The 12361-nt window shown below is 41.2% G+C and overlaps 1 protein-coding gene across 1 annotated transcript in view; it reads left to right on the forward strand.

The window, feature by feature from the left end:
- Positions 1-12361, forward strand: part of LAMC1 (laminin subunit gamma 1) — a 168524-nt gene that overhangs the window by 130317 nt on the left and 25846 nt on the right. Inside the window, exons 10-15 of the mRNA XM_077453129.1 lie at positions 448-637; positions 2283-2395; positions 3097-3318; positions 6270-6458; positions 9902-10147; positions 12062-12215. Of these exons, the coding sequence (XP_077309255.1) occupies positions 448-637; positions 2283-2395; positions 3097-3318; positions 6270-6458; positions 9902-10147; positions 12062-12215 (1114 nt within the window). The remainder of the gene's footprint in view (positions 1-447; positions 638-2282; positions 2396-3096; positions 3319-6269; positions 6459-9901; positions 10148-12061; positions 12216-12361) is intronic.

Genomic DNA, 12361 nt, shown 5'->3' on the forward strand with positions numbered 1-12361 from the left:
CCTATACTGTACAACTTACAAGCCTAAATTTAAAAAAAAATGGGTTTACATCGACTTTAAAGCAGTAATTCTAAACAAGATATAAAGCATTTGAATAAAACATAACTGATGTAGGTACCTCAATGCAGTGTTCTAGTTCACTACAACCCCTGTCATTGTCACTTATGCAGGACAGTTTGGTCTGCATATAGATATGGAGAAAAATAGAACAATGTTATGAAATAGATTTATTCAATGATGATATTATATGCGTTAATTGTATACAGTTATCAGTATACAAGATGTCTCATAAACTGGTGCTAAAATCAACTCAACTTTAATAAAGGTATAAAAGTGTTCACTACCTTATAATTTTGCTAGTTGCCTGGAAAGTTGTGAGTTACTCTTCACGTGTTCCTGGACAGTGTAATGAAGATATATTGAACTGATTTTTCCACTTTCTTTTAGCAAAGTTCCTTGGCAAGCAAGGCCTAAGTTATGGGCAGAATTTAACATTCAGTTTCCGCGTGGAGCGGAGAGACACTCGGCTTTCTGCGGAGGATCTTGTACTGGAGGGTGCCGGTCTCAGGGTTTCTGTACCCCTCATCGCCCAGGGCAATTCCTATCCCAGTGAAAACTCCCTGCAATATGTTTTCAGGTAAGCAGGCTGTATGTTCTCCAGTCCATTGTCCTCTGATGTATGGCGAGAGATATGCCTCCCATACAAATGCTTTATGGACTGTAAGTGTTTAGATTTCAGTGACAGTGTTTACAAGCAGAGATGTATTAACGCATTCCTTCCTAGAGAACTGGATTTGAAAGATGGGCTTTAATTGCAGATCCCAGACAGAAAACGGAGAGACATGTGCTGTGTAGTTGTCTCCTGGATTCTACGATGTATGGGGATTTACTTTTCTGTTACTTTCATTGGAGCGAAATAATGCAAGGAATTTATCAAGTACATCCTAAGCAGATGTGGAGACAGGCAGATCCATTGCAGAGGAAGGGTTAATCCACCATAAATTACTCAAAAGTGCTGAAACCCCTCAACTCTCCTCAACTCTTGTGAACTTTCATTTCCATAAATAACTGTACAACACGGGCATATCGCTACAATCATCCATCTTTCACCTGATCCCAGCTACATTTAACTAACGGAGTCTCCTAGCACTGAACCTTTTGATTTGATCAAGTAAATTCGATTTACAGGGTCTGGAAATGTTAAACATTTTACAGCTTATTTTTAATTTTTTTACATAACAAAGAGTTACATTTTCATGATTTTGTAAAATTACACAAATTTGTTAAGTACAAAAAAAATGGAAGGTTCATGAAGGCATCATTTAAAGTGTTTTTTTTTTTTTTCTTTTTTTTTTTCATTTTTCTGACCAATTTATTTTGTAGGGTATGGAAAGTCTGTAATAATATAGCTATTACCATGTGTTCCAGTAGGAAATGTAGCCAGGAGGCTGCTGTTGGCACGGCATGTGTCTGGGCAGACTTTACAGAGATCATTGCCAGCAGACTTCATGATACATCACAGACCCAAGAGAGGGGAAAAGCCAAAAAATACTGTTTGCAGTGCTTATTATTTTGTACTGAATGAACAAGTTTAACCAGAAACTTATTAATTTGCAAATCTTAAAGTAGGAGTCCACCCTAACAGTAAAATCCCTCCATCTACAGATATCCACGATCTAACACTAACCTAACCCTGCAAAAAAGAAATCCGTATACATACCTTTTTTGAAACCGATCTGATCCCATGCTGAGCTGTTATCTGTGACTTCGCTGTGTGGGTGGGTGCAGAGGACACATCTGACAACAGAAGCCCCATAGTAAGTATATGGGTGTCGTCACACCCCATTAATTTCACAGCTGTTGTCGGCTGTGTCCGCTGCAGTGCTTCTATCGCTGGAGATCGGATCTACTTCAAAAAAAGGGAAGCATACTGATTTCTCCTTTACAGGGCTAGTTAGGTTAGTGTTAGGTTGTAGATGACAGGATTTTAGTGTTAGTCTGGACCTACACTTTAAATGATGCCTTCATGAACCTTCCATTTTTTTTGTACTTAACAAATTTGTGTAATTTTACAAAATCATGAAAATGTAACTCTTTGTTATGTATGCTGCCAGATAAAGCTAGCATGCTCTCTCACCTGTTAAAGTAAATTGTTCGTTCGGGCCAGCTTGGCCCAAGCAAACTATTTCCTTTTTTAAAGCATTGCATATTGTAAGACAATGGGGAAGCCCTCTTGTTGGGTTAGTGCAAGAGATTTTAATAATCTGATATGTACTTTTCAGGTTACATGAGGCTACAGATTATCCATGGAGGCCGTCCGTATCACCATTTGAGTTTCAGAAAATGCTGCAGAATCTGACTGCCATCAAAATCCGAGGAACATACAGTGAAAGAAGTAAGAATACAAAGCAGCTGCAATCTGTGATCTTTAATGGTTCCAGTATCTTATTGTTGAAGTGGCCATTTCTTTCTTAGTTGTTAAATAATCTGTATCCTTATAGAAGAGAAAGTAGATGGAAATGTTTTTTCTGCTTTTTCCTGCAGCAACTGCCAGGAACTAGCAGGGAATCCATTAGCCTGCTTTATTGACTTTGATGAGAGCTTGTTGCACGATGCTGTCCACTTAAGTACCATGTCTTTATTTGCTAGTGAAATGTGAATTATTCATAGCTACATATTTAGCTCGATTTTTCACATCATTGGAATGGACATCATTGCTGTGTGTTTTGAAAAGTGAAATCCTTGTGGTAAAAGCTGCTGGCATTAAAGACCAGGCATCAGTCCTCCTTCATGTAGTTATCATGTATTGTTCTTCTGCGGGAGAACGGACAGCCGTGTAAAGTGGATTTCAAATGCACTACTTAAGGATCAGGCAACCTGCAGCTCTTGGCTATTGTGAAGCTTATATTGCTTGCCAAGCGTGCTGCAAGTTATTCAATGACAGCAGCTGGACAGAGCCTGGTTGCTAAGCCTGCAAAAGTAACTCCACAACTTAATTTGAAACTTTCCTCTACTTCATCTTCAGATCATTTTTTTGGGGGGGTTTGATCCTCAGCTACAAGGTTATTGACCCCTTTTTTTTTTTGTTCTGTGCAGGTGCTGGTTTTCTGGAGGAGGTTACCTTGGTAACTGCACGGCGCGGTTCTGGCGATCCGGCACCTTGGGTGGAGGTTTGCAGTTGTCCTGTTGGATATATCGGACAGTTCTGTGAAAGCTGTGCTCCTGGCTACCGGCGAGAGAACCCCAACCTTGGTCCTTACAGTCCCTGTGTGCTTTGTACGTGCAATGGCCACAGTGACACTTGTGACCCTGAGACAGGTGAGACTGACAACAGCAACTCATTTTAAAAGTTAGTGCTGCTGAGGAGATGCTAGGATTTGGGATGTTATCATGTATGTCAACTGATGCAATGCATAACAGGATGGGACCTACATACACAAAATGTTGCAGTAAGTTGGACAATCTTTGTGTTCTTTGTAACAAGCTTTCACTGTGTCATTCGGTGCTTGTTGTTTCCCCCGGTTACCCTTTAGGGGATCATTACAGGTGATGTGACCTTACAGATATATGAAACGCTCTGTAGCATCTATAGATTGAGTTCTGCCAAGACAGTTGGGTTGCATCATCACATCCACCTTCTGATGTCTCTATGTTGCCTTTGTTTACCTAAAGCGGTGTTCCAGCCAAATTTTTATTTTTAAAGTTAGCAGCTGCAAACACTGTAGCTGCTGACTTTTAATAAGGACACTTGCCTGTTCAAGGAGCCCGGGATGTCAACCCCCCGAGGCCGATCCATTCATCGGATCGGGTGGTGGCGCCGCCATTCCAACTAAAAGAAGCTGGCAGTGGAGCCTTGTGGCTTCACTTCCGGTTTGCGACTGCGCATGCGCGAGTCACACGGCACTTTGTGAATGGCCAGCTTATCTACTGGGACACACATATGTCACAGAAGACGGGGGGCTCGCTACAAAAGAGGATGTGACGTCCTTGGCTGTGGCCCGGCTGGATCGGGAGTACTCTTAGTACTTCCAAAAAAGGTAAGTTAGAAAGTAAATATTTTTTTTTAAACATCTAAAAACGAGGGGTGGTCTTTCGTTTAAGACCACCTCTCAAAATTGGGCGGAACTCTGCTTTAAGCTAGGTACACACTACTATTATTATTTATTTTTTTGGGCTCAACCTAGCGGGCTGAATGAAAAAACTAAAACTGATAAATCAACATACTAATACAAGGGATGTTAGTGCGGCTATCTTATCTGCTGTGCTATTGTATTCTGACAGAGGAACTGACCCCCCCCCCCCTCTTCCATCCTTCTATGCCAGAACACACTGATCAGATAGATGCTGGCTCTCCAGCATGCCTGTTCAACAGAAGCCGGTCGTAAGATCAGCTTCTGTAGAACAGAGAGCTGTACTCATGGGACAAAAGTTGACTGGTTCCTTGTATTCTGCTTGTACGATGTTGTCTATACCTCCTCCTCCTCCTCATTCTGTGTCACCCTAAAACACAGCTTGAATATATTTTTGAGAACATATAGTGCCAAAAGGATGAATCAATGGGGGGATTTACTAAACAAACGGGTATTTAATTGCCCTCTAAATGTGTATTCCCACACATCTATGGGAACATACATGGGAATGTGTTCTGTAAGCACAAGTGAATTGGCTGCAACTGAACACATGGGGTTGATTTACTAAAACTGGAGGGTGCAAGATCTTGTGCAGCTCTGCATAGAAACCAATCGGCTTCCAGGTTTTATTGTCAAAGCTTAATTGAACAAGCTGAAGTTAGAAGCTGGATTGACTACAATGCACAGCTTCATCAGATTCTAAGGGCTAGTCTACACTTGCTTCAAAACAAGGTTTCGGACATGCTTTGTTAAAGCTCCTGTCACTAAATAAAATGGTTAGCTTTTACAGTCCTGTTTACATCTTGAGTTTGCTTTGCTTCAAAAATTATACCTCGTGTTGCTTTAGTGCCACTTCAAAGCCTCCATAACTCTGACAAAGCTCGCTTGAAACACCTAAAGATTTTGAGAAGCTTTAATTGACCTTTAGCTTTGCTTTGTTTTGGAGAAATTGCAGGTATGAGATATCCACACACAGGGCATCTGTCAGGCTTCAAAAGAGCATCATGGAAGCATCACCGACGCTTCATCGAAGCATCATTAAAGCTTTGTCGAAGCACCACCAAAGCAACAAAAACACATCATTAAGGGCTCATTTACACTTGCTTCGGCTTCAACACAATAAAGTGCCTACCACTTCAACATGCTTTTATGTTGTGTTTTTGATGCTTCGATTAAGCTTTAGTGATGCTTCGGTGGGGCTTCAATGATGCTTTTTTAAAGCTTGGCAGGTGCACCGTGTGTGTGTGTGGATTTCTCATACCTGCAATTTCTTGAAAACAAAGCGAAGCTAAAGCTAAATTAAAGCCTCTCAAAAGCTTTGGGTGCTTCAAGCAAGTCTATTTGCTATAGACCTCTATGGGGGGCTTTGAAGATGCTTTTAGAGCACCACTAAAGCTACATGGAGTATAATTTTTGAAGCAAACTCGAGGTGTAAACAGGACTGTAAGCTAACCATTTTATTTAGTGATGGGAGCTTTGACTGGCGTTCAGAGCGCTTTACCAAAGCCTGTCCGAAGCCTTGTTTTGAAGCAAGTGTAAACTAGCCCAAAAGCATGTTGAAGCGGTAGGCGCTTTAATGTGTGTTGAAGCCAAAGCAAGTGTAAATGAGCCCTAAGTGTTCCAGTTTTAGTGAATCTCCGCCAATGCGTCAAAGTGCAGAGGACAGGAGACAAATCTGTTTTTTATCATAAAGAACATTTCAGCATATTTCAAGAGTTTAAAGCATAGACAATGCAGCTAAGAACTGCTGCAAAGAGATGTGGCAACTACCTTCAAAAACTGATACAATGTGGGACCAACCAACAGTTGGCTTTTTCAAGTAAAAGAACATTTGGTGTCTTACATTTAACTTCCCAATGAAACTGATTTTCTGTAAACTGCTTCATGCTTTTGGTGCTCTAAATTGTTTTTAATCCCAGATTGTACCCAGGAACTCTACATTTTTATGGGCATCTGGAGCTCAATAGCGGTCTTTCAGATTCTTATTTGCTCCTGATGTAGGATTTTAATCTCCTTCTGCTTCAAGGTCCAGTGCCACCTCCCATGAAAACTGGATGATTTTTAAAGCGGGTTTGAATGCTCATTATACAAACTAGTATGTGGCTAATTTTGGCATGTTCTTTTTATCCCACAAAATAGGTGTGTGTAACTGCCAGCATAATACAGCAGGAACACACTGCGAGAAGTGCATTGAAGGTTTCTATGGTGACAGTACTGATGGATCCAGCAATGACTGCCAGCCATGTCCCTGTCCTGGAGGATCCAGTTGTGCGGTTGTACCCCGCACCAAGGAGGTAGTCTGTACCAACTGTCCATTGGGAACAACAGGTGAGCAGGATATTCATTCATTTATTTATTAATTTATATGTTTACATTTCATTGCATTCCCCACTGTATTTGTGCAGCACCTAATGTACCCCACTAGCCTACCACAAAAAGAAAAAGTTGTTATAGTAAATTAGTAGTTAAGTGACATTAAAGGTTTGGTTTTTATGTTTTGTAAATGACAAACCTGTTACCTGCTCTGTGCAGTGGTTTTGCACAGAGCAGCCCCGATTCTCCTCTACTCAGGTCCCCAGTCAGTGCTTCAGGCCCCTCCCTCCTGCCTAATGCCCGCATAGCAAGCAGCTTGCTATGGGGACGTCCGAGCAGGCTCGCTCCTGGGCTGCTGCTCCATGTGTCCATTCACACACGAAGCGTGGCTCAGCCCCACGCCCAGTCTCTTCTCCTCGGCTCACTGGCTGTGATTGACTGTAGCAGGAGCCAAAGGCTCCCTCCAATGAGGAGGGAGAGACCCGGGAGAGCAGAGGCTGTCGTGCACATCGCTGGATCAAGATGGGGCTCGGGTATGATTTAGGGGGACTGAGGGTGCTGCTGCATACACAAGGTTTTTTTTTTTTTTTACCTTCATGCATAGAATGCATGAAGGTAAAACAACTTGAGCCTTTACAACCACTTTAACTTTAAGAAAAAGTGTGTAGCACCAAAAGTATATGAACAGCGATGAAATGTGAATACTGTGTTTTAAATGGATAGCGCATTGAAGTTCAAAAAAGTGTTATGTAATTAATTAAATTAATTGTTATTTATATATACACATATATTAATACTGTGTATATGTGTGTGTGTGTATATATATATATATATATATATATATATATATATATATATATATATATATATATATATATATATATATATATATATATATATATATATATATATATATATATAGAATATATATTTTATTTGCTATTTAAATTCAATCTAGAATAGAAATCAATAAAAAGAAAATATAGACTTAAATGCACAGTCCCATGATGGGATCAGCAATATAAACTTATTGGTGACAACACAATAGTTCAGTGCAAAGATGTGCACAAAAAATTGGTGGTGATCCAGTATAGAGCTCCAGAATCATCCACTACACCCCTGTGAAATGGACACTTGCAGGAAAATCTGGCTGCCATTACAGCAGCAAACACGCACTCGGTGTATATCCGCCATCTGTTGTGCGGAAGGCTGTTAAGCAACTTGCACCATCCAGATGTAGCTGTTGTAAATAACGCTCACCGGGAGCCAAATTAAGTCTCCATAGGGTAGCATTTTATTGGATTTTATTAGTAAAAGCCAAATTAAAATCATAAAAACATAGGTCAATAGGTGACATTGCCGACCAGACAGTGGACTGGCCTCAGCACTAGTGTCTTCTCCTCGACGCAATTCATCCAATAGGATGTTGTTAAGGGGTCCTCTAGTGTCAGATGTCAAACTACATGCTCAAATTCAGCTAAATATGATTCTTTGAAATGCAAGCACCCCCCCCCCCCCCCCCCCTAAAAATTGCCTGGTGATTGATTACTAATATTAGTATTTTCAAGAAAGGACATGTAAAATACACCGGGGAAGGGCGACTTGCATTGTACTGCAAGGTCTGCTTTAACCTCCCTGGCGGTATGATTATATTCGATTTTTGATGCTGAAAGCAGTACAATTATTTTGCATGGAAATTTTATGTGTTTTTATATTGTAGACCTGTAATTCTTAGGAATAGGTCACTTAAATCTGTCTATACCAGAGTCTAGTAGATGTCCCGGGTATGATAAAGTTTGAAAAACTAAATCATAAATTATAATATAATAAATAACTATAAATAATTATACCAAATATAATAATGATAAAAATTATTCAATAATGTAATCAAAAAATACTGACATTTGCTCAGTTGCAGAATTGCCGCTGTCATTACTCAGTGTTTGATGGATCTCCCCACAAATCACTATCGCTCAATTCTGCGAGTGATTCCAATTTATTATTGCTGTTTTCTAGCTGGTCTAAAAACCACTTTTGATGTAAAGGGACAGTTTTAGTTGCTATGGACAATCTCCAGTTTCCAGACAGAACATTATTTATAATATAAAACTGCATGCAGGGCACTGTATAGACCAGTGATGGCAAACCTTGGCACTCCAGATGTTTTGGAACTACATTTCCCATGATGCTCTGGTACCTTGCATTGTAGTGGAGCATCATGGGAAATGTAGTTCCAAAACATCTGGGGTGCCAAGGTTCGCCATCACTGGTATAGACCATGAAGGACAAAAGGGATGTGAAATAATTTCATACAGTAATGTAATTGTAAGATTACATTATACTGTATGTATAGTGTGTGTGTGTTTCACTTTTTGAATTAGGCGCCGTTCTCTGTCCCCGTGCATCACAGGGAACGGAGCCCGGCTCCATGATGAATTGAGCGGACGAAGAGCCGCTCACACTGCTGGGAGACATCACAGGATCCGGGGTACAAGGTAAGTAGGCTCTTAATGGATCCTGGGATGCGATCCCGAGTCTGGCTCTGGGTTACCGCTTTTGGTTCTGAAATTCCACCCAGAGCCAGACTCAGGAATACCGCTAGGGAGGTTAAGAAATCTGTGCTAAGGCTGCCATCATTGAGGGCCTTCAAAAATGTTAGGTTCCTGGCTGTTATGTTGGTCAGGTGGTGTCAGAACTTGCAATTGACAACCAGCATTTTCAGAAAGTGGTCCACCAATGACTGCCTCTAGATTTCTATTAGTAAAGATTTCTTTTAAAGTAGAATTAAATGCAAAACTTTTTTTTTTTTTTTGGACAGAATAGCAATAGATAGATTTTTATTGCTGCCTGTGTGTTTTACCCTCTAGTTGTCTTGTGTACCATTATCCTTGAATGTGTAAATCCCCAGAAAAGTAATAGAGGGGAAATCTTTCTATGGGTACACTAATTCTGGTGGCCCCTGGTTACAACCAGGGATTTCCTCTTACTTCCTGTTTGGCTTTGGGACAGGAAGTGAAGGTGAATCTCCTCAAAAATCTAACTGGTTATAGCCCTTCCTTATTCTGTCAAAAACGAAGAAAAAAAAAAAAGTTTTGCCTAATACTACTTTAAGCACTTGTAAACCTCATGCTTGCAGAGTGTTCAATATTAATGATTGTTTATGAATTTGCAGCTGTGGCCTATAGCCAGTTAAATGGGAACCATATGTTGCTATAAGTTACCTGTGGTTTACAGTTCTGGTATTCTGTCTTGTCTAAACATATGCTGTCAAATAATATATAATGTGCTCTGTTATACAGGAAATTGGTTTCTCTGTAAATTCTTTGATGCATTAATAATATGCACACTCGGGTTGCTGGACAATTACAGCACCTTCGCAATACATGTAATTTATTAGTAAGACCAGTTATAAGAAAAGTTCATCATTTATATTTGACTACATTTTAATTTACCAACAGGAAAAAGGTGTGAGCTTTGTGACGATGGGTATTTTGGGGACCCGCTGGGCGAGAATGGAGCACCCCGGCCTTGCCGTGCCTGTGAATGTAGCAGTAACATCGATCCAAACGCTGTGGGGAACTGCGATCGGTTGACTGGGGAATGTCTGAAATGTATATACAACACAGCCGGATTCTACTGTGATCGCTGCAGAGACGGGTTCTACGGAAACCCATTAGGACCAACCCCAGACCAGAAATGCAAAGGTGAAACCTCCTACCTAACTTTTTTGTTTTTTGCTTTGTTTTACTTTTTACGTTTCAGTAGAGTGAGGCACGACTTTTTTTTGCATTGATATAGTTTGTTGTTATTTTCACTGCCAAGGTTGTGTCATACCTCCTCCTATCTGCAGTTATTTGTAGGCAGGAATGCTGTAAATTTAACTTCCTGGTTCTTGTGCCTTGAATTCCTCCTCCTATTTTCATGGAAAATTCACTGGAATATATGAAGAATGCAATTTAGGACCAAAATGTTTGCTGTACAGCAGAGTCGTGAAATCGGACCATCTCCTATGGGTCATAGGCAGGCATAGAACTAGTAAAGCTGCTCTAAACAAGCCAGAAAAAAGTTTGTGAAAAGTTAAAGGTGCATGATGTTGGCAAGTTGAATTTCAGAACTTGTGCAATGTATCTGTTCCTAAAGGTTAAAGTGTTATAATTTTTTTTTTTAATAAACATGCCTATATTTACCTGCTCTTTGCAGTGGTTTTGCACAGAGATGACCCAATCCTCTTCTTTGGTCCCCCGCCAGCACTCCAGGCCCCTCCTCTTGGGTGGGTGCCCCCATGGAAAGTCGCTTACATGCCCGCTCCCGAGTCCCACTTCTGCATCCATGGACACAGACAGTGGGACTCTGCCCTGCCCTCTTCTCCCAAGTCACAGCTTTTGATTGACAGCCATGGGTGCTAATGACTCCCGCTGCTATAAATCTGTCCAATAAGGGAGGAGACTGTGGCAGGAGGTGCTGCTGTATCACAAAAAAAGGTTTTTGCCTTAATTCATAGATGGCATGCATTATGGTGAAAAACCTTAAGAGAAGCATGGGTTTCTTCTTCTTTAGGTGGATGCAGCATCGGTGCAGAAGTGCCAGGGGACCGATGCACTGCGGTGTTTGCTCGCTCGGTTTTCAGAGCTTTGTGAGCAGAGAGCTGCAGACTGTTGGTCACAGCTCTCTGCTCTTCTCCCTCTGTGCTCACTGGAGCGCTGGGTTGTGGAGGGGTGGAGAGCGGGCCGTCTCAGGCTGAGATGGGTGTCAGTCCAGGCACCTGGCGGGATCCAGACTTCCATTGTCGGGATGATGTGGTACCTGGACTGATATCCGTGACGTCAGCAGAGCTGAAAATGGGTCACAGGAGTGCAAAATTAACTGCGCTCATGTGATCCATAGAAGTACAGCCAAGCAATTCTCCTTTTAAGGCTTTAAAACCACTTTAACTTCACCTTTTATGGAATGTTTCATGTTAAACACATATTTAGAGTATAAAAGGAAACGTGGTTACATTCCTTAACCCATTACCCTCAAACCACCCCTACCCTCCCTCCCCCATCCCCCTACTTACCTGAATCGTAGAGATCTTCTCCCTGCACCATTCTATATTCTTTTGAATTCAGCATGGCTGTGTGAGTTCACATCTGCATTATTCACCGATCCAGTGACATGGAAGGCTATATGTACCCTCTTCCACCACAGCAAAGGGGCTGGTAGATCTCCGTGGTGCACAAGTGGGGTGATGTCACCCAACTTGTAGTCCATTGACTTCTTCCTCTAGCCCCAAAAACGGATCTAAGACTGGAGGAAGAGTCTGCAGGAGCCTGTGCATTGCACCCACATTTGACAAAATAATCATCGTGGTGGGAAATCCAATAGGGTGTTGTAGATGTGGTTCATTACTGTGATATACGTAACTATTAGTAATGAAACTGTCTGTGTTACTGGCACCCAGTGAATTGAAAAGGAAGGACATCATTTGAAGCATTGTAAAAGAGGCAGAGTCATTTGTTGGAAATTAAAACTGAGCATTTAAAATGTTGATATATTTATTTTAATGTCTTTATTTCTGTGTATTGTAAAATAGAATTTGTTTCTGTACATATTGTGAATCCATAATCCTTTCTTTGCAGCCTGCAGCTGTAATTCCTTTGGCACAGTAAAGAGCCAGAATACATGTAACCAGGTGACCGGTCAATGTGAGTGCCTCCCGTATGTAACGGAAAGAGACTGTTCAGCCTGTGAGCCCGGATACTACAACCTCCAAAGCGGCCGTGGCTGTGAGAAGTAAGAGCTCTGCAATGATTTTTCATTTTTGTATTAATCAATGTCCTCTCTTGTGAAATCTATAGCTTTTTGCATACAATTGAGATCAGGCCACCCTACCCGACTCGATTGGGCAAACCTATTTTTAATAGATTTGGCATCCCTGC

The sequence above is a fragment of the Lithobates pipiens genome, unplaced genomic scaffold (assembly GCF_037356315.1).
Source record: "Lithobates pipiens isolate NorthernLeopardFrog02 unplaced genomic scaffold, aLitPip1_a1.2 Scaffold_23, whole genome shotgun sequence".
Lineage (NCBI taxonomy): Eukaryota > Metazoa > Chordata > Amphibia > Anura > Ranidae > Lithobates > Lithobates pipiens.